Here is a 22,911-nt window from a genome sequence, read left to right as displayed (position 1 = left end):
GTAAGTTGTCTTGTGGTATCTGAATTGTGTTGCACAATGATGAATAACTCTGCCTATTTCTCTTGTTGAATAATTAACAAGTTTCGTTGTAAATTGACTAAATATTAAATATTTATTAAATACCCGTTTGTGCGGGTAGTAAATATTCACTACCCGCACAAACGTGCGTTTATTTTCAATCTTTTTTTATTCGTAATGTCTTTTATTTTCACAGATGTTATCAAAGCCCTTCAAATTAGAATAAACATGGTGATTGTTAGCCTAATGCTGAATTTGTATTTTCATGCATTAACAGCCTGCTTGAATCAGGCAGCGTTGTAACATGTGTACATGATGACAAACTTTAAGTTATCTTGAAAAAGCCTAACCAGAAAGTTTGAAGTAGTTTTAAAAGCTTGAAGTTTGAAGGTTTTCAATTGGAAAGTTTTAGTTTAGTAAGACAGACAGGCAGATAGATAGATAGATAATAATAAATAGTATTATATTAATAATAAATAGGGAATCACAGATAATGCAAGGATGATTCTGATTTAATTTAATTTAATGTTAAGTGGCGATTGATAGCCTATAGTTGATAATAATACACTGACGGTAACAAAGTTTCAATTTGAAATGAAAGATGGAGCATAGGCTACATTTAATAAAATTAAGGAAAAAATGCCCTTTATAAAGGTAAAAAACGTATTCTGATAAGAATGTTTTCCAACAGTGATGTAATAGACTGTAATAATTGTAGTTTGAATAATTGTAATGTGATGATCAAATATCATAGGTTTGGGCGGTTGGCGGGTGGATTATTTATTTTTAACAGCAGATTCGGGTGACTCAAAGTGCACCAGATTAATGCATTTATCTTTAAAATGTACAAATTTTCTTCCAGGGGGGCATGCCCCCGGACCCCCCAAGGGGTACCGAGCTCCACCCACAAACACAGTAGGCTATATGATGGTCTATGAAAAATACAAATTTAATTATCTTATTATTAAAATGCATGATCAGGATTTTACCACTTCCGCCTAGTTTTGAGCCAGGAAAAACCCTGCATGTGCAATATAAAGTAATGAACATCGTTCTTTCTTTCTGTTTTATTGCTTTAAAAATAAATAGCATATTAAGCCAATTAAGCAAAAAACCTGTCAACAAAAGTCTGAAAAAAACTGGTATTACACTTGACATTCTGTCCCCCTCACTTTTGAAATGATGGCTACGCCCCTGTCATAGAATATAGTGAACATGTCATATGGACAACTTTTATGAGGTCTATTGTCACTTTTGAAGCTTGACAGCCACTGGTCACTTACATTACAAAGAAAAACAGCAGCATGAACGTTCCGCTATACTCCTTTTATTTTCCACAGAAGAAAGTCATACAGGTTTAGAACAACATGAGGGTTGTAATAATTTCCAAAAACCAGAAAATTCCTCATACCAATGTTCTCCATAAGCAGGTATTTCTGCTGGTTGAGCTCATACAGGTCCTCATACCTTCTCAAAGCCAAAAGCACCTGCTGAGGAATAACCTACTCCCAATGATCCAACAATGGGCTTTAAGTGAAACTGACAATGGCCATGACACCTGCATACGTTTCATCTTAAATTCCTTTTGAGAAGAGTCCTCTGGTGTAAAGGTGAAGTGAGGTGAGAATGTGGAAAACATATTCGTTTCACATCCATTTTTGCCTTCCAGCACAGAGCGCTTTCTCTAAGATGCCCTGACCTGGACTGAAATGGACAGCTCAACAAAAAAACACTTAAAATCACTCACTTTAGCTCTCAGCAGTGCTGAGGAGACATTTGAAGGATCAGAACAGAGGATCGCAAATCTCAGCATATAAATGTTTAACACCAGAAATTGAAATTGACTAAGTTTACTCGGAGGACTATGTGAAATAAAAGAAATGAAGATTTGACGGAAAATTATTTGACTCTATTTATATCTAATCGCTGCCAAGCAGGAGTCCAGTAAAAATAACTAATCTTCTCCATCTAATGCAGTGAAGATAAGACAGGGTGCATTATTGCTTATGAAATCCCAACAGGCTGTTCGTCAATGTGCTATGGGCCAATTAAATGTCTCATAAATAACTTCACAATGGTGTCAAAAACTCTATTACAAAGGTCTCATTGGATATGCTTTCAGAATTTGAAAGTGCTTACCGTGCTGCATAGAGACACCTGAAAAATATTGCCGTCACTGCCTCCACAGAATAGGAAATACTCGCAGGGGTCAAAGGTCACTGACATGATGCCAACGTCGAAGAGAACGGACAGGAGCATCTCCCCAGAGGAAATTTCCCAAACCTATGACATGAGGAGAGAGAAAGACATCGGGTCAATAAAAATAAGATTGTCAAAGATCATGAAAACACCAATCTTTTTTGAAACGTGCCAAGTTCTAAGAATTGTTTTATGTTCCTATTATGTTTCTTAAAATGTCAAGCATATACATTACACAAGCATATACATACCTTTTTTTTCCCTTTTTTTTTTTTACAAGTAAAATTATTTTAATCCAAAATATTGCTTTTTATATTAAGTTTACTATAAAAATGTCACATTTTCTAATATGTTACTGGTCACTCCAGTAACTGGGCACAAAAGAACCATAAAAGTATCATATGAAAAATGGACTTTATTTGATTCTGTCGAGTCAGTCATATAGGCTATCACACGCTCTCACACGTTTATTTTTTAGCATTTTTGAGAGAAGTAAAATTTACATATGTGGTTTCAACAACCAGATGCATTTACACTTGTCCAGTTTCGTCTGGAATGTGGCCCAGACCTCCTCCTGAAGTGGTTTGAGCGAACGGATTCAAATCTGTCTCGAATGCGTTTCGGAGGGCATTTACACCTGGTCTTTTTACGATCGGATAGCTATCCGATCACAGAAAACACATGAAGTGGCCAGGTGTAAACAGCCCCTGACGTTCGATATTGTGCATACTATTATGTTATTGTTAACCCCCACTAAAGGCATGAAAAAACATTGTAAAGCACCATAACATTTTCGTGCACTTTATTCCAAGACTTCTAAAGTCATTCGATAGCATAATGTGAGGTAAAAATGAATATTTAAGTCGTTAAGTTTAAGTTAATGGAAACTCATCTCTCCTAACAGCACGTCGCGTTCGGTTACGACAGTAATATGATGACACTCTCTCCAAGATCAATATTCCCATTATTATACTTTATTTTTAGATAAAGGTTTATGGTTTGCATAAAATGACTTTATCTTGCTGGAGTTTATTGCGCATTCTAAATCATATTCCTTTCTCCCGGGCGTCTGTTAGATTACAGCACTGGAGTAGAGAGCACTATGAATTGTTCTTCATGCGCACTGTAACTGAAATTTAAAACTGTTAAAAGAAAAGGCTCAAACTGTTGCATAGATATAATACACTAAGCATCAAATATCTCTTCGCTTTGTGCTTTGAACTTGTCAATGCGTAGCGCTGCACGCTGTGACTTCGCGTTGCTTCAAGTTCATCATTCTGCGCACGAGATGTGCATAATCGCTTTGCCGCTCTAAATTGGAGCCTTTCATATTATAATACTTAGGGGTGGTTTAAACACCTGGGGCATGGGGGCGTGCCCCATGGTAATATCACTCATGGGCAAAGCCCCCTCCCCCTGGGGAAATGGGCCTGCCACCACAGCTGGAAAAAATCCTAGAGCAAACACTGCAGTCCTCAAAGAAACAAGAGCCAATCTGTCACATTGCATCAAGGCGGCAAAACAGTTGTATGCACACACACAAAAAATAAAAATAAATCAACAATCACTTCACCGACAGCACACACAGAGCCTGTGGCAAGCCATTCAAACCATTACAGACTAAAAGCCCCTGCCACGGGTCTGTGATGATGACACATCCCTCCCAGATGCACTCAACCACTTCTATGCACGGGTTGAAATGCAGAATGACAGACTTGCACAGAAAAGCGCCAAACCTCCTAATGACCAGGTGATCTGTCTGTCTTCAATCGACGCAAGGAAGACCCTATCTAGTAATAACCCACGCAAAGCTGGGGGTCCTGACAACATACCTGGCCATGAACTAAGAGACTTAACAGACATCTTTAACACCTCACTGAGATGAGCAGTCATCCCCACGTCTCATCACCACCACCCGTACTGAAGAAGTCATCCATGACCTGCCTGAATGACTTCCTTCCCATAGCACTGAACCTGATCATGAAGTACTTTGAGAGGTTAGTCATGCATCACATCAAGTGCAGTCTCCATAACAAACTCTATCTGCTCCAGGTTGCTTGCCGTCCAAACCTTTCTATGGACAATGCAATATCCTCCTACCTCCACAACAGGTCATTAATTACCTGAACTTGGTAGGCCTCAACACCTCGGTCTTTAAAGGATTATTTCACTTTCAAAAAATGTTTTGCTGATAATTTACTCACCCCGATGTCATCCAAGATATCCATGTCTTTCTCTCATTAGTCAAAAAGAAATTAAGGTTTTTGAGGAAAACATTCCAGGATTTTTCTCCATATAATGGACTTCAATGGTAACCAACTATACCAATGTTCAAAGAAGGTTCAAATGTCCGTCTCAATGCAGCTTCAAAGTCTCGACACGATCCCAGTCGAGAAATAAGGGTCTTATCTAAAGAAACGATCGGTCATTTTCAAAACAAACAACAACAAAAAAAAAAAAAATATATATATATACTTTTTAACCACAAATGCTCGTCGTGTACCATCTCTGAGATGTGCCACGCATTGCGTCATCACGTTGGAAAAGTCACACGTCACGTCATCTATCCAAGTTATTTGCCTGTGTACTCCGGTTCAAAAAGGTAGGAAAGGGCGAAAAATTCTCTCTCATTTTCTCCTCCAACTTCAAAATCGTCCATCATCTTTGTTTTAATTTATTATTATTTATTTATTTATTTATTTATTTATTTACGTGACCTTTCCAACGTGATGACGTAATACGTGGCGCATCTCAGAGATGGTACAAGACGGGCATTTGTGGATAAAAAGTATATAATTGTTGCGTTTTTTTTTTTTGAAAATGACCGGTCGTTTCGCTAGATAATACCCTTATTTCTCGACTGGGATCGTGTCGAGACTTTGAAGCTGCATTGAGACGGACATTTGAACATTCTTTGAACATTGGAATAGTTGGTTGCTATTGAAGTCCATTCTGTATAGAAAAATCCTGGAATGTTTTCCTCAAAAACCTTAATTTCTTTTCGACTGAAGAAAGAAAGACATGGATATCTTGGATGACATCGGGGTGAGTAAAAACATTTTTTGAAAGTGAACTAATCCTTTAACTGGACCCTGGACTTCTTAATAAGAAGACCTCAGTCAGTCCATGTCACCCACAACACCTCTAGCACTACCGTAATGAGCACAGGTGCCCCACAAGGCTGTGTGCTCAGCCCGGTGCTCTTCACACTTCTGACCCACAACTGCACTGCTAAGTTCAGCTCTAATCACATCATCAAGTTTCCGGATGACACAACTGTAGTAGTCCTCATCAGAAACAATGAAGAAACACTCCACAGAGAAGAAGTGGCAAAACTTGTTCAATGGCATGATGCAAATAACCTGTCCCTTGAAAAACAAGGTTCTGAATGACTTCAGGAGAAACTCTGTTGAACACTTCTCACTGACCATCAACGGCTCGACCATGGAGTGAGTTAGCATCACTAAATCCCTGGAGGTGCACACCTTGACCATCTCTGTTGACAACCTCTACACTACATCATTCTCCAAGAAGGGCAAGCAGTGCCTCCACTTACTCTGCAGGCTGAAAAGAGCCAGTCTCCCTCCACCCATCCTTAACACTCTGCAGGGACACCACTGAGATTCTGTTGACCAACTGCATCACTGTCTGGTATGGAGACTGCAGCGACACAATACCCTATAGTGGACAGTGAACACTGCTGCAAAGATCCTTGGTGTCCCAATACTTTCTCTGTCTTTCTCCTCTCTCAGTATATTATGCACTGGACACTTTCAAATCCGTACTGCCATCCAGGCTCACCTGGAAAACACATCTACATGCACATCACATTGTCTGAAGCAATTACGTCACTTCTATGTCTATTTTTTTATAATGTGAATCTGTCTCGGTCACATTATGTATACTAAGTATGTATGCTAATGTCCCTATGCCCTTGATGTCCTTTTGCTTCAGTTTGCACTAAATGTTTATTTTGTACAGTGTGCACTTCGTGTTGTTACATTCTGTGAATCAGAATACATGTATGTTTATATTTTCAGTTAGATTAAAAGTATGATAAGACTAAAAGTATGATAAGCGTGGTCCATAAGACTTGTATGCAACCTTCTGAAGTCTTAAGTTTTATGATAGAAACGTTCCAAAATTTAAGAAAAGCAATTAAAATCTTGACCTTCGGGACAGTTCATGAGAGAAGTCACGATATCTGCTTTGTGAACGAACCGTTCTTTTGCGTCAGATCTTTTAATGTGATTCAGCTGGATAAAAAAACTACATAAAATCATTAGGTTTTTGATGTTTGCATTGATTAATCTAGAAATTAATCATGAGAGAGGCAGACAGAAAAAAGAATAAAGAGACACAGATAAGAGTGAATACAAAAGACAAAGACTTTACCATCACTCTGTGTATGTCAGGACTGTGCTTCCCCCAGGATTATATAAACCACAAAGATCTCCATCTCTCCAACATCTACACCTTTCCGTTCCAACTTCCAAGTAACGGTAACACTTTTGCCAAAAAGTCTGATGATCTCTAATTGGTTCAGGGGTAATGCAGTGTTATCGTCTCAGAGAAAGTGCTGAAGTGGACATTAGACAGCTCAGAAGCTCAGCTTTGGAAAGCTCAAGTTCTCTGCAGTGAGATTGCTGAGCCAACAACACAAAATTTTAGTCCAAGTGAAAGATCTATTCTTGCAGAGCTAGTAGCTAGAGAACAACCATTATTCTCTAATTTACAGCTGCTTTTTAAAGGATCTTTAAATCAATGGAAATATAAAATTGAAGTGAAAGTTTCTACCTAGTGAGCAAGAACATACTGTGTGAGCTTGTACAATGATAATTTAACAGAGGAGCTCCGACACCCTTCCCTGCACGAGTCCAGCTGGATTGATGTCCCATCATAAAGAAGACAAACTGACCGTAAAATAATTTTGACTGAAAAGGATCAATGCCCATGACCCTGTCATAAAATGTCAAGAGCGAAAGGAAACTGCCCATTATCGAATAGTCACACTTACTGACTGAGAAAAGATATTCAGAACAAAACCCATATAATTTAATATATCAATAATTTATGTAAATTCTTGAGAAAAAACATGGAGATATCTAGAGAGCAGACAGAGTGGCTGACATTCTATATACTAAGTATAAATCTATAATAACCATAATTGTAAAATGTTATTTAATTTAAAATTATATTTAAAATACAATTTATTATATTAATTATAAATGTATAAACATGATTAAAATGATAGATTTAGACTTAATAATTAATAATTATTAGAATTATTAGAATGTAATAATAGCAAATTTGTGAATTTAAATTAATGCTAAAGTTTAAACAATATCGACTCACAATTAAAATTAAAAACAAATATATAAAAATTTTAATACTTACACGCATGAATGACAAACTTTGTCAACTTGATGTCTTGAATTTTAAGTACTAAGGGTGTCACGATTCTCCAAATCCTCGATTCGATTACATTTTCGATTCTAAAGTCACGGTTCGATTCGATTCTCGATTTAAAAAAAAAAATTTTTTGAAAGCACAAGCTATGCCATTTTTAGACTTTTATGCAATGTAATAATATCTGACCTTTGTTCGCAATGTACCACACACTACATTGTCAAATTTAAAACGTTTATTAACAACATAATGTAACAATAACTTATATCTTCAGTCAATTGGAAACTTAAACAATATAATCTATTACCTATTATAGTCCCGGGGCTCCCTGGACTCCTCAGAGCAGTCACAGGCGAATAGCACGGCGTTTTAAATTGGGTTCCCACAGCGTTTGCAACGCAGTACGAGAGAACGCTCTCGTAAGGGAAGGTACTTGGTTACTTGCGTAACCTCGGTTCCCTTAGAGATAAGGGAACGAGTACTGCGTTGCCTTGCGGTGCTATTTCGCTCATATCAGGTACTTCGCTTCAGTCGATTTAAACCTAAAGTCCTTTGGCGAGTTTTCTCTGAATTGATACACTTCAGCCGCGTCCAAATTGGCGCGCTCGAGGTTGGCAGGGCGCCAAGCGCTCCTACTCGCCATAGGTTCGTGCAGTTGCCGCAGCACAGCCAATCAGCTCGCTCATACGAGCTATGATGCTCTCGCTGTGCAGCTGCAATGCGTTTTAAAATAAAGGCTTCAATATTCTCGAGAAAAGGAGTTTTACCTATTACAGGCAAGCCAAGCTGACGTGACAGCATCGACGATTCCATTTTTTTATTCGATAATCGAGATTGAGCATTAATTTCGATCGATTTCGATTTAAAATCGAAATCGTGACACCCTTAAGTACTAAAATTAATATTTTAAGAAAAACTTTAAATACAATTTTTCAAAACACCAAGTAGAATGACTACTTCAATGAATCTGCCTACTGGCATAGTTATAATCCAGTGTATATTTTCTGAATGGTCAATTATCAGCAAATTAATATGTCCAGCCAGTATTTCAGTCTATGACCTGCACCAGAGATAATTCTGAAGGGTGTGTGGATTCAACATGCGTCAATACATTCATCTGTTTTTCTAGGGTACTCTGACAGCAATGGTCACAGGGGTCATTGAAGTCTATAGTTTAAGGGACCATTTCTTTGTTAAAGCTTTACTATGCTGCGTTATACTAAAGTGTCCTCTCCTTGAGAGAAAGAACGCATTATCTCGATGTTTTGAGAGGACTCTCCTGTTTATAGTTAGAGCCTGGCCAAATCCAACCTTGAGGAAGCTGTGTGTCGCTGTGTGTGCGTTAGTCTTCTTGGTTACAGGTTAAGGAACCACTGTCATTATTGGATATTGACTGAGTTGTTGTTCTGGACATGCTGGCGCCCAGCAACCCAAATCTGCGACCTGGAAGGTCACGCCGTGCCTAACTTCAGGGTCCGTGTGTCAGCTGCATAATCTATGGAGATATGCTTCAGTCTATGTGTGGACAATTACTATGTTTATCTATTTCTTAGCCAATGAGAATCATTTAACCTGAAGAAAGGACGTAGCTTAGACCTTGGTGAAGGGTATAACTGCTGTGATCTTTGTAACTGTAAGCTGACTTCTGCTGATGAAACTGCAAACTATCTTCAGTAAATCTTTTCTTTAATTTATTATAATTCTGACTCCGGGTCTTCATTCATCATATCTGGTTCTGGGTCTTTGACTGTAAAACCCCTTACAATTCAAATCTTGATAACAGTGTGAGCCCTAATGAGAAACCATAGGCATAAACGATTACTTCTAAACATGTAGGGCAAAGGTCAGGTAATGTTCAACATAATTAACTGACCATAATAAATCAGGCTGTCAAATGCTCTAGTCAAAGGTCATGCAGTGCCTCGATGTGGGCAGTTCCTGCCTGAACTCTGTTCTAGTTTGTCCATCCATGCAGACGTCAGACGTTTTTAACCACATCATTAAATACCCAAAAGTGATCGGTCTGCAGTCTGACACAGAGACACCTCTCCATCCCTCTTGTGCTAACAAGCCCAGCTCTTTGTGCGACGTGACCTCCCAGAATCCCCTCACGGCAACGACAGACAGAATAATTCATCTATGGTGACTGACAGACTGTAATCCACTGTAGCTGATGCTATTGAGCTCAGATGAGTAATGAACAACAGTGGGAAGGATTAAACATCAAAAAACTTGACTGATGGCAATCTGATGACGACCACTTTGTCTAAAGGGGACAGAACACAAATGGGAGCGAGTGACTGGAGCCAACAAATATCATGATGAGAGTTGAGAAGAAAAAAATTCGCTGTTTAGTGGTAGTTCGAGAAGCAGCTTTATAGTGCACTCCCGGACAAAAAACAAAACCCAAAATGGCTAAACACTAAGATTTTAATTGTCTTACCTAGGGATGTAAATTTACATAACTTCCCACAATCGATCGTTGTTTAAATTAACTATTAATTAATCGATTCATTATTAACCATAACCTCTTAAATCCAAACTAAGTTATCATGTTACAAAACAACTGCTAACACAAATTAAGTGTCGTTTAAAGCTTAGAAGCTTGGCTACTGTGAATATAGGGAAAATGACCATCACTTAACAAGTGCTTTCAAATTTGCTGACATTAGAAGAGCTCTATTTTTATAGCGTGAAAAAATAACTACTTTATATGAAAATGTGATTAGTAAAATCATATTACATAACCATAAACATGTCATATATCATTGAAAAGGTCTCAAATAGCACAACAAAACAAGAATATTTGTTTCAGTTAGACACCAAACTATACCAAGTATTTGTACGAAAAAGTGCTGTCGACGTAGACGGTCTCATGACACAGTGTTTTTCAATAGCATTTGAAAGTTCAACCAATGGAAACTGGATCTCGGGTATGGTGGGGGAGTATAGTGGGAAGGGACGAGGTAGAAGTATAGATACTAGGGTTTAAAAAAGACTTTTGTAGAAGTTGAAGTATCAACTCAAGCTTTTTACTCAAGTAAAAGTGTAAAAGTACTGGTTTCAAAACTACTTAAAGTATAAAAGTAAAAGTAATGTAAGGAAAATAATGCCATTAAGGACAAAAGCTTAGGCACAGAGGCCTATGGTGCACTTCCCCACCTCCTCAAAAAAAGATTTTTTCTAAAGGCCATAATGACTATAATGTTATATTAAAATGTTAATGTTGAAAAATTTGGGATGAACTAGGCTACCTGTTTCAGCCGCATATATGCCCATTGAAAATGAATGCATTTTAGTACAATGCAAATACATTAAAGAACCATATGTGTGTACATGAGCAGTTTCAAGACCCCAACACTGGCTATGTCCTTGCTGGAGTGTGACGTGATTTGTGTCATGTGCAGGTGCGATGGATCACGTACAAACCAACAGGGTGTCGGAATGGTATATGTTTATATTTCTCATCCAACCACAATCAAATTCACTCTATCCAGATGGCAAGATTTATCATTTTTTAACGATGACAAGCCGAAATGAAATAGGAGTAACAAGGCTATTTTTAAAATGTAAGGAGTAGAAAGTACAGATAATTGCGTGAAAATGTAAGGAGTAGAAGTACAAAGTCGGCTGAAAAATAATACTCCAGTAAAGTATAGATACCCAAAATTTCTACACAAGTAAGGTAACGAAGTATTTATACTTCGTTACTTGACACCTTTGGAAGTTAGATTCAGAGTGGTTGTGAGTTTTGTGGAGAGATGAATCACATTGAAACACGAGTTGCATGGTGAAGCTCCAGAGCGGTGTCTTTGAAAATCTGGAGAGAAATATAATAATAAATGCATCTCTACGACAGTGAAGCAAGGAGGAAGAGGTGCCATTGTGTGGGGAGCCTTTTAGCTGCTGGTATTGGTGAGCTAATTCACTGTGAAAAGTCATTTAAAAAGTAATTTAGTCAATTTACTTTGGAGTACATGTGAATACTGTAGAATGGCTTGTTTCCCACAATTGAAAAGTTGTCATCTAAAGTGGAATGATCAGATGTTATTTTTTAACAAGACAATGCTCCGGCCTCGCAATAAACTCAAACTAACTGGGAGACATTTTTCAACTACTCATGAACATTTTGAAGCCATAAACATTGTGAAACACCACGGTTTCTTCTTCCTGTATAAAGCTGTCTGCAAGTTTACCCACACGGCTTAAAATATTTAAAGAAAACAAACGGGAAGGCTATTCCATGCAAAGTTGCTACAGTATTTTTACAATTCTTGCTAGTTGCCTGACCAGTGATTTGTGATTAAAATAGTTAAGACCAGTAATAAAAAATAAAAACACTAAATATTTCCCTTTTTTGTCTTGGCCCATTTTTCCCCCAGGAGTGTAAATAATTTGTCATTGATAAGTGACGTCTGTGCATCTCCACTCTTGAAAAGCCACTGAAATGGGTTTAATTAAAAAGTGCCCATACTTGAAGAAACACCCATAAAGAAACAAAAAGCACATTTACTAGTTGACACATTAAAAAAATTCTGTCATGACTGCATTTTCAGTTCTATTTCCTAAACTTTTCATATAGCTTATTCATTTCACATACCTTTAGGCTGTATTTATTTATATATAAAATGCAATATACTGCAATGACTGACTCAACCCGCTATCCATTATAATGAAGATGAAGTCCATTCAAGGCCAGCAGATCTGCAGCTTGAAGAGCTGACTGAAATCAGTTTCTGACCTCAAATAAACCTTTATAAAATTCATGAACGGAGAAGGAAGCCAGGGCAGGACTCAGACATTTGACTTGAAAGCAAAACAACTTTGACATTGAACCTGATCAACAAGCTTCACACCATATCTCATAGATAGAAACGCAGTGATTTCAAGTTGTTGAACAAACAAGAAAGAGCTGTACGGTATGTCCATTCGGAACTGCAGAACAAGACAGAAATTATAGTTGTTTTAGCTTTGAAAACTTTATTTTGCACCATTTTTATTTATTTTGTTTTCAATTTTAGTTTAGTTTAAGTAAATTTAACTCTTTATTTTATAAATAATTATCTTATTTTATGTTAACCATAAAAAAAAAGTATGGACATAAGCATCTAAGACAGTTTCACAGAAAGGGCTTAGATTAAGAGTAAAGAAGTAGGCCTTAGTTAAATTAGGACATTTAAGTCGTTTTTATAAATGTTTTTATAAATGTGCCTTAGCAAAAAACATTACTGGTGTGCATCTTGAGAAAAAAAAAGAAAAAAAAGAAGCATTGTAAGCAGTTTCATGCAGTTTTCATTACAGGTAAGCACACAATAACACTAATGAAAAGTCAAGTTGTTGCAAGACCACTTCAAGTGCAAAAAAAAAACTATCCCAAAATCAAATGAAGGACTATTGCATTTGAACCTATTCCAGCAAGATTTTGGCTGCATTTCAATCTAATTTAAATGGGATCTTCAAAACTCTTTGGTTCAGTTAACAGAAAGGTTTCCCTGTCGTTCACTAAAGTGGTGGATGGTATTGCATGCAAACAGGACTAAGTGCAGATGATGATGAAGTTCAAGTTGAGTCGTCTCACTCTCAACACCTTGCAGCCTTGTGTTGCTGTATTTGCAATGCTCATCAACTCTCTCAGCACCGATCATCTCACACACTACTGTACTGATTTAACACTGAACTGATTTCAGCTGAATAATGACTGTTTACTATTCATTTTCCTGTTTATAACTGTAAAGCTGCTTTGAAACGACCTGTATTGTATAAAGCGCTATCTAAATAAAGATGACTTGACTACTGTACATGGAAAGTAATTGTAAAAAGCATGAATACATTCTTCATTGATAAGGGTGTAACGATACCCTCATGTCACGATTCGATAGATATCACAATACTTGAACTCATGATACAATATTAATGCGATACTCCAAGACATATAGTAAAAGGTTAACAAAAAATGTACTGTTGATTAAAATGCTAAATTTGGTATTACATTGGGGATGGAAATGAATAGGCTTGGACTTAGTACAGATAATCCAATGCACAGGACAATAGTGACACCAGAATAAAAATACTCATGTTTCTGAAGCTGAAAATACAGAATTATTTTAGACGAACATGCTTGCACTCTGTCACTGGCTAGATATATTTAAAATAATGTAGGCCACTTTTTACTGGTAACAACATAAGTAATTTTGCATTATCAGGACCCACAAATATTCCCCCACTGCATTAGTATACATTATATTCAACATTATATATAATAGTTTGATGTAGTCCTGACACTAAAACTCACAGAAATTTTACAATACAGATTGTCACAATCCACGATACATATTGATGCATTTTTGTGTGATATATTGTGACACGATATATTGTTACACCCCTATTCATTCACAATGTTGCATACGTTCATAACAAGGTCACTTAAATTAAACAGACAAAATAAATATTAAACTATGGTCTTCCCCAAAAGATTAACGTTGGCATCCAGCTCTCTAGAATAAGACATGGCTGGCGAATATGCATCAACGTCAAAATACAGTCGGATGAACCCCCTGCTATCTGCCACAAGTGACTGGAGGCATGTGGCAGCAGAGCCGTCTGTGAGTCAGTAAGGATCAGCCTTAAACCAGCCATGACAGTATCTGCACAGGAAGCCCATGACACAAGCATCACTTAAAACAGCCGAGAGCAGAACGTGTCACAGCCTTGGCCCAATTAAACAGTGCGAGCGGCATTCCCACGGACACCACAAACAAATTTTTAATCGCTGACTCCTTAGGTGTGGGGGTTGATCGATTCTGATATAGATAGGTCCTGAGACCCTGACAGCAGCCACAGCGTTCAAATGGTTTTTGACAGCGTGAGACGAGGCTGATTATACGGGAGCCATGAGCATGTTTTGTCAGGACATTCATTCCTACAACGATCTCAGGGTGTTCGCTGATACTTCCACATCCTGCACCTGTGATGGCTTGGCAGTCACGGTCCGGAGAAAGAGAGGGGTGAGTCGCCCTTTGGTAAACTCCCCTTTATTATTACCACAGCCAAACACACCTCGTTCTCCCATATCTCCTCACTAGAGATCTACAATGACAGCAACCGGTCCTGCAAAATCCCCATGGGGGATTGTGGGTAATGAGAGAGAGCACTCAGTGTGACATTGAACGCCTGTGTACCGCGGTGCCGCGGGCACACCTCGAGCTTAAACAAAGACTAAGCAGACCCAGTCGTTCATGACAGATCCTCAGAGCATGTAGTCTGTAGATCAGTCATGCCTGTGGCTTCTTTATAATGGGCTTGATTATTGGCGTAATCCTGTCAAAGCAATGTCAATGAAAGCAGGCATAAAGTCTCAACCAAAATCGCACCGGAATATCGTTAGACGTGAAAAATAGATCAGCATTGAGAGCTGAAGTTTCAGGCTTAAAGCGTGAAGGATCAAATAACTACTCCACTTCTTCACAGTGTATCAGCATAAAGGACTGGAAATTATTCATCGCTGAGGTTCAATGATCACACAGGAACACTTAAAGTGAGTCCACAGAGCGATCTCTGGCTGACCTTGGAGGGATGATGTTGCTGCTACCTCCTTTGATATTTTGATGCTTGAGATTTAGAGTTTCACATTCTTGAGTTTGATCTAAAAAGTGCAGTTTATATTCTGGATTTAATCATAAGAATCTCTGGGAGTCAATAATCATACATCAATGTATGATTATTTTATAAGTTAAAGAGTGATTAATCGGTTGATTCTGAGTAAATATTGTGCATAATAAATTAAAGCTACAGTACGTAACTTTTTTTTGTATTCAAAATTTACTAAACGTATATAATAAACTACCTATAATAAGCAAGTACATCATGAATGCATTTTCCAAAATGATTTTTTGGCTTATCCTGAATAACTGCGGTACACCTATAATTACACCCATTAGCATCTGACGATGGTTCTGTCAATCCTTATTCTCTTGGACCTAAGTGCAGTCTTCGACACCGTTGATCACTTACTACTACTACTTAGTCGACTTGAATCTGTCTTTGGTGTAACGGAGACTGCTCTAGGGCCTCATTTATAACCGTTGAGTACGCACAAAACAGGTCCTGAAAGAGGCGTACGCCACTTCCGACGCACAAGTTGTGATTTATAAAAACAAACTTGACTGGAAAATTTGCGCACCTGCACGAAAACTCTGACCCATGCGTACGAACATTTTGGAGACAAAGTAATAGAACACTTTTCCTGTGGCATGCTGTGTTTTAATGTTTTAACTACAGCGAGGATTGCTTATCATGATAATAGCAGATTGTCTGAGAAAATATTTTCGCGCAAATAATGCACAATAAGGCCTATCGGTTTCCATTAAAAATATAAATCACTTAAAAATACTATTTGGCCAGTGGAAAAGATTGAGAAAAACTTTCTCTGAAATGTGTTTTATACTATTTTATTTATTTATTTATTTATTCAAAAACAAGGCAAGGATAGGCTACTAAATGATTTTTAGCAATTTAATGTGACGGTACGTCCGTATCTCATATTTTCCTAATGTCTTGTACTGTTAAATATGGTATCACGTGGATGAATATGCATATGCAAATGATATGCAGATGAGGATATGCATAATAAAACGAGGCGTTGTAAGCTCCATATATGGTTATTTCGGGGTGAAGACAGGATAGAGACGCATGTGTGCACAATCTTCCGCTGACTGGGATTTATTAAGGGAATTCTGTGCAGGTTATGCAAACGCACGGTTTTATAAGTCTGAATATTTGTTGGCGTACGCCATTTTTCGAGCACACATACACTTTTAGTAAGGATCCTAGGCACAGTTTTTATAAATGAGACCCCTGGACTGGTTCAGATCTTATTTTTCTGATAGCAGTCACTTTGTTTTTATGGATGGCCACAGATCAGAGGTTGGTTCTGTACTGGTGTCTGAGATCTACATTCACTCAAAACCAGGCTAAGACGTGGACATATCCCATCTATCAAATTGTATTTCGGAGAATAAGATATGGATGTCTAGGAACTTCCTGTGCTTGAATAGTTCCAAAACTGAAGTCATGCTTCTTGGCACTCCCCATCAATTGTACTTATAGGTGACTCATCATAGATATAAACAGAGAGAAGTTGCTCCGGCTACAATGTTCTTCTGCAAGACGCATGTAGTTCTGTTTATCAACCGCTAGTGCGCCAAAAGTTAAGGACTAAAGCTTTAAATAAATATTTGAATATCTACATTTGTTATATATTATGTAAACACAATATATAAAGTCGAAAGTTTTGGGCTAAGTCTTTTTAAGAAAATTATATTTTTATTCAGCAAGGACACATTAAAAAGTGACAGTAAAGACATTTCTAATTTTACAAAAAATTATATTCTGAACAAGGAAATGAAATCTGAAAAAAATGATCATGGTTTCGACCAAAATATTAAACAGCAAAGCTGGGTTTTTTTACATTGACAATAATAAGAATAAATGTTTCTTGAGCAGCAAATCACCATTTGAATGATTTCTGAAGGATCATGTGATACGTGTGGGAGTAATGGCTGCTGAAAATTCAGCTTTGCATCACAGGATTAAATTACATTTGAAAATATACTAAAATAAAAAATAAAAACGGTTATAACTATAATAAAATTTGTGACAAGCATGAGAGACTTTTTCAAGCATAAAAATAAAATCATACAGAGCCAAAACTTTTTTTGTATGGCGTCGGGCCTCCTTTTGCGGCCAATACAGCATCAATGGTCTGTGGTCTTGGGAATGACAGATACAAGTATTTCACAGTGGCCAGAGGGATTTTGAGCCATTCCTCTTCCAGAACAGTGACCAGGTCAATATGTGATGCTGGTGGAAGTCTTTTGACTTGCTCCTCCAAAGTACCTCAAAGTGGCTCAAAAATATTTAGATCTGGTGACTGTGCAGGCCATGGGAGAAGTTCAGCTTCACTTTCATGTTCATCAAACCATTCTGTCACAAGTCTTGCTTTGTGTATTGGTGCATTAACATACTGAAACATGGCAACCCTTCAGGGTACAATGTTTGAACCATTGGGCGCACATGGTCTTCCAGAATGGTTCGGTAGTCCTTGGCAGTGATGCGCCCATCAAGCACAGAAGGTGATGCCATAATATTGCAGCCCAAACCATCACTGATCCACCCCCGTGCTTCACTCTGGGCAGCAACAGCCCGGGGTGTGAAGCCTCTTTGGGGCTTCTCCACACCGTAACTCTCACGGATGTGGGAAAGACAATGAAGGTGGACTCATCAGAGAACAATACATGTTTCACTCTATCCACAGAAACATATGGGAGAAAACCGGATGCGTGTCTGTATATTAGATCTGTGCAAGAGGTCTTAAAGTGACAGCAGCCTAAACCTGGTGTTAGCCTGGTGTAAAACAATGTGATTAATGTTAATCAAACAACAAAAGACAAGGGGAAAATCACTTACTGCTCTATACTGAATAACTTCAGTACATTTAATAAGAATCAGTGTATATATATATTTTATACAGTGAAGTCTATTTAGCATTTTATTTTTACACTTGTTTATTCAATTTCCTACTTGAATTCTACTGTTAAATACACCTACTGTGAAAAAATTAACTTACTGCACTGTTTATTTCATTTGTATATTATATTTGTAATTTGCATCTTTGTTCGCATTTTTAATAACAAATATAAAATAGGCTAATGATATAAAGATTTTCATCTTCGCCCACCCCTACTTTGGCCTAAATGGTCTGTCATTCTTGTTTCTTTTATATTTTGTTACCTTGTAAGGCTACATTTTTAAAAGAGGGAAATTAGCCATAGATACCATAGATCTCAACACTAGGGTTGAGTATCGAGTTTGATACTTTTTAGGCACCGACCGAATTGCCTCGATACCATTGAGTATCAAAAAAATCTCTTGTCGTTCGGTACTGTAAGACTGGAGAATCTGGAAGAACTGGAAGAGAGGGATGCCTTCTGAGAAAACAAAGGAAATTAATATTTGAACTCTCTTGCTATATTACCATCCCCATTCGAGACACGATCACACCTGAGTTGATCACCTCCCTATTTACACATCATTCCCTTCACCCATCCCTACCTGAATTCACCCAAAAATCTATATGGTTTAGTATGAACAATTATCATACAGTATTGTACATGTTTGGTATCATTTGAAATGTCTCAGTGCGACTGGTACAAAGGTCTCATTCCCACAAAAGTAAACCAAGAAGGTGATAAGGTGTAGAGAGTTTAGAGATATCTTGTTAACTGCTGTGGGTGTGCCCCCATGAAAAAACAAACTCTGTCCCCAGTAAGTCTGGGACGGTGATTAGTGCAAATTTCTCACTGTGAACTCATGTTTCTATTTGAAAAGAGGTTTCTGCCTTGGTCTGAGTATTTAGGGAGATGCTGAAGAAGGCTCGTGGCGATTTGCAACTCAAATTAGCCCGTGATGTGGAGTGTATGCAAAACACTCCGCATCATGTATTTTATAATGTCAGGTTCGCATCTTCTCTCTTTATTCCAGAGCATTTGATGTTTTGTATTTATTATCTTTGAACTGATTATGAAATTGGCATGATACATTTACCTGACATAATAAATTGTTACATTTGATTTTATTCCGACTGACTCTGAAATTGTTTCCCCAAGTAGATTAAACGGATTTGTATGTTACCGCAAGTTTTGCGTCCGATTAGTGACGACTAATATTTGGCACCAATTCAAGTGTACTTGGTTTTGCAAAGACAAGAAGTGAATTTCCGTTTAAGGCAGCAAAAGTGCTGCTTGACCAACCTAAATCTGGGTGTGTCTTACCTCTGTTTTAATTTAATGTTACTTTAGATAAGTGTACGTGGGAAACCACGGCATGGCCAATCCAATGCTATGATAAGAGAAGTAAAGTTGGTTGACTTATATCTGTAGTAGTGGCCATTCCTCTACTGAAGTAAACGTTACGTTAATTTCAAGTGTATGCAATCACGGGGGCTATACCAAAGTATCTTTGATTGTATAAGCGTGAATGCGACCGATCTCAGGTAGGGATGCGCGGTATACCGGTACTGCAAAAATACCGGTATTTATTATATTTCAAACGGTACAATATCATAATTTTGCTCAATTCGGTATTTGATGCGCTGCTGTTTCGAAGTTCACCGCTAGGCGGCAGTGCGCTACCCAAACTGACGCGGGTCACGCAAAACCGGCAAACGTGACAACGGAGGAACACGATGGATCAAACAGATGAAGCTCATTCTACACATACTGTCTATGATTCTACACGCCCGAAATTAATAAATAAAGAGAGCAGTAGGAGTGAAATATAGCATTACGTTGCTTACAAAAGTAATGAGAAAGGGGAAGCAACAGACCTCAATGCACCACTCTACAAACGCTGCTTTAAATTAGCCACGGGAGGCAACACAGTCTGGCTAAGCACTTGTCACTTGCTCATCCTGACTTGTTCAAAGAGTTCAGAGATCGACAGGTGAGCATCATTCAACTGATTTAATTTAGACTTCTATTCACAACACTGATCAGCGCACATACATAAGAGCTTATCAATTAAATATGATACGGTAAACACGAAAGCTCAAATGTGCTTGCATGACACGCTAGAACCAATGAAGTTTAGGTCTCATAATTTTTGCACATTCAAACAATCATATATTAATTGAATTTGAATGAATAAAGAGATTAGTAATATTCATTTTAGTATTAGTGCTAGTAAAATTGCTAGTGTGGCGACCCCTAGGAATCAGCCGAGAGAGAAAGAGTAATAGTAGTAATATGGATATTACTAATATGAATGTTAGAATAACACTTTACAATTAAGCTACATTTGTCAACATTCATTAGGTAACCTGACCTAACAGTATTATAACATGTATTAATCTAGATCAATCAGTAATTATTATTTAAATATACTAATACATGTTTAGCATGTTAACATTAGCCTACTTTATGCAATGCTTTAAACTAATATGAACCCAAACAGTACTCAAACCAAGATGAATAAATGCTATAAATGTTGATAATTCTCTGTTGACAGCTAATGGTTAACATGTCATTTCATTATTCTATTATTATTCTATATTAATTTATTATTATAGATATTAACCTATTTTAATTGTATCATTTCAGGTTTTTTCTTTTCTTTCCAAAATCAAAATTTAACCTAGGCTACTGTATGTTCCCTGACTGTTTTTTTTTTTTTACATTTTGATACTTTTTGTTTGCATATTCGGTACTGCAGAGTTTCAAGCAGTGTTTTTTAATAAAATAGTTTCAATTCACTTAAATTTTGAGGCCGGTTATTTGTCACCTGTGGTATCGATTTAGTATCGATACCGAGGTATTAGGTTCTGGTATCGTACCGAAACCAAAATTGTGGTATCGAGCCATCCCTAATCTCAGGTATATAGCAATTACCTATGTTTGGTGATCGAAGCTGGCAAGCTTGTGATCGTGAGACCCACGTTAAACAAGGCATGAGGACTTGAGGACGTGAGGACGACATAGCTTCCTAATGTGAATGGGTAAATTATAAGTAAAGAGTTAAATAGAACAATCAAATGTTTTGCCAAACTATTATATAATTGACCAACAACCAATCGGCAATCTAACCTAAATTCGAGGTTGTGATAAAATGGAGTCAGATAAAAGCTTAAATGGAATTAAATTACTTTGCCACGCGGAAAGACAGTAACGCTCAGAGATCTTCACCTGTTCTATCGGAAACCTCCATTGGGATGATTTAGACGGGTTTACAGTACCATATTTCAATACCTAAGGGATTAATATCGTTAACTTCAGTGAGCCAATAAGCATGCAACATGATTGGCTGTGGCGAGGCATTAAGGAAAAACACTAGTTTACGCTGGTTACGCCCAGAGACGTGGCTCACACGTGAGGCTGTAGTGTGCATGCGTCCTAACACCCATAGATGTAAAAGATGTGGTATAGATCAAATGTGTAGCTACATTTCACCAGGCTCGATGCTAACAGTGCAATATTTGCGACAAGATAATTGCTGCCAAGACCAGCAACACAACAAATCTGATGAAGCACCTGACAGTGCACGGAATAAACTTAAGAGCAGAAAGTTGCTCCGTCTTCGACTGCAAGAAGAACTGGAGCGTGTCACAAATTAACCGAAACTCGGCATATAGGCTACTTGCCACACAGACATGAGAAATAGGCATACAGAAAGCTGGAAATGTCTACTTTTAAACGAATCAATTCTAATAAAAAAAAAGAAAGAAATACTCTTTTTATGTGATCCAAATGAAAGGTGCATTTCTCTCTATAGGCGCAACACGCTCTCGCCAACACAGACTCAGAAAACACTAGTTTATTAATAAACAATTAAATGTCTCCTTGCAATTTTTTTCTGCCACATTCATAATCTTCCGGATACTTTTGCCAGTGTTTTGTGTAGGGGTGTCCCCGACTATGGATTTTCATAGTCGAATCAGAATCGTCAAGTCTTGCCTATAGTCGACTAATAGTCGAATCATGTGTATGGGGGCGGGGCTTTAACAATTCAAAGCTGCGATGTACAGAAAATCACACAAAGATATAGAAGAAAATGTATAAAAACATTTTGGATCAATAAAACTAAGAAATAACATAAATAACTCCAGAAAGGCCACACTGCAGACAGGATTTACATTTCACATGCAAATCAAATTAAATCGGCTAAATTACCTGTGCGAGCAGGCTCTAAGTAGGCTACAGCACAACATCGATGCACCGAAAAAATAAACAATTAATTTACTGAATTAAATTAGAACAGAATATACCTTTCTTATAAATAAAAATACAAAACGAAATAAAACAGAATCAAGTCACAAGATGAGGAGCAAATGTGTGCAAAATGCCTAAAGTGCAGAAGAACATATATTCAAAACACAAGCCACAAATAGTTAGATTAGATAACCCTGACAGATCAATAAATAAAATAAAAATAAAGAAATTATTAAAATAACGATAGTAGCCAGAATTTTCAACTTTCTCTTTTTAACTGCAGAAACAACAATAAATGCTAAACTGGAGTCGCAGTCTTTTTAGCTAAAAATGTTCACAGCATCCAAAAATCAAATTAGAACCGGCTGAAAAGTTTTGAAATCACTTGTACCCTACCTGATCAAGAGAACAAATCCAGTCTTTCACTCTGTCTGTGTCCGTTGGAGTCTTTTCAAATTGTGCGCGCGGATAAAATAGCCTACATTCTAAAACACGTAACTTGAAAAACGTTTAACGACTGAATCTC

General features: G+C 37.5%; 1 protein-coding gene and 1 long non-coding RNA gene across 2 annotated transcripts in view; both read right to left on the bottom strand.

Moving 5' to 3' along the window:
- The window catches only part of wdr18 (WD repeat domain 18), a 92,138-nt gene that overhangs the window by 49,181 nt on the left and 20,046 nt on the right, over nt 1-22,911 (bottom strand). The window contains exon 5 of the mRNA XM_082156772.1: nt 2,158-2,301. Coding sequence (XP_082012898.1) covers nt 2,158-2,301 — 144 coding nt within the window. The remainder of the gene's footprint in view (nt 1-2,157; nt 2,302-22,911) is intronic.
- LOC309488577 lies at nt 7,664-19,100 on the bottom strand. The gene is made up of 2 exons (XR_014202200.1): nt 18,985-19,100; nt 7,664-18,939 (listed from the first exon to the last, which is right to left on the bottom strand). It is a non-coding gene; the product is annotated as an uncharacterized lncRNA (long non-coding RNA).

Source organism: Leuciscus leuciscus (assembly GCF_965113295.1).
Source record: "Leuciscus leuciscus genome assembly, chromosome: 23".
NCBI lineage: Eukaryota > Metazoa > Chordata > Actinopteri > Cypriniformes > Leuciscidae > Leuciscus > Leuciscus leuciscus.
The sequence above is the reverse complement of the archived record's forward strand: the minus strand, read 5'-3'. Positions and strand labels throughout refer to the sequence as shown.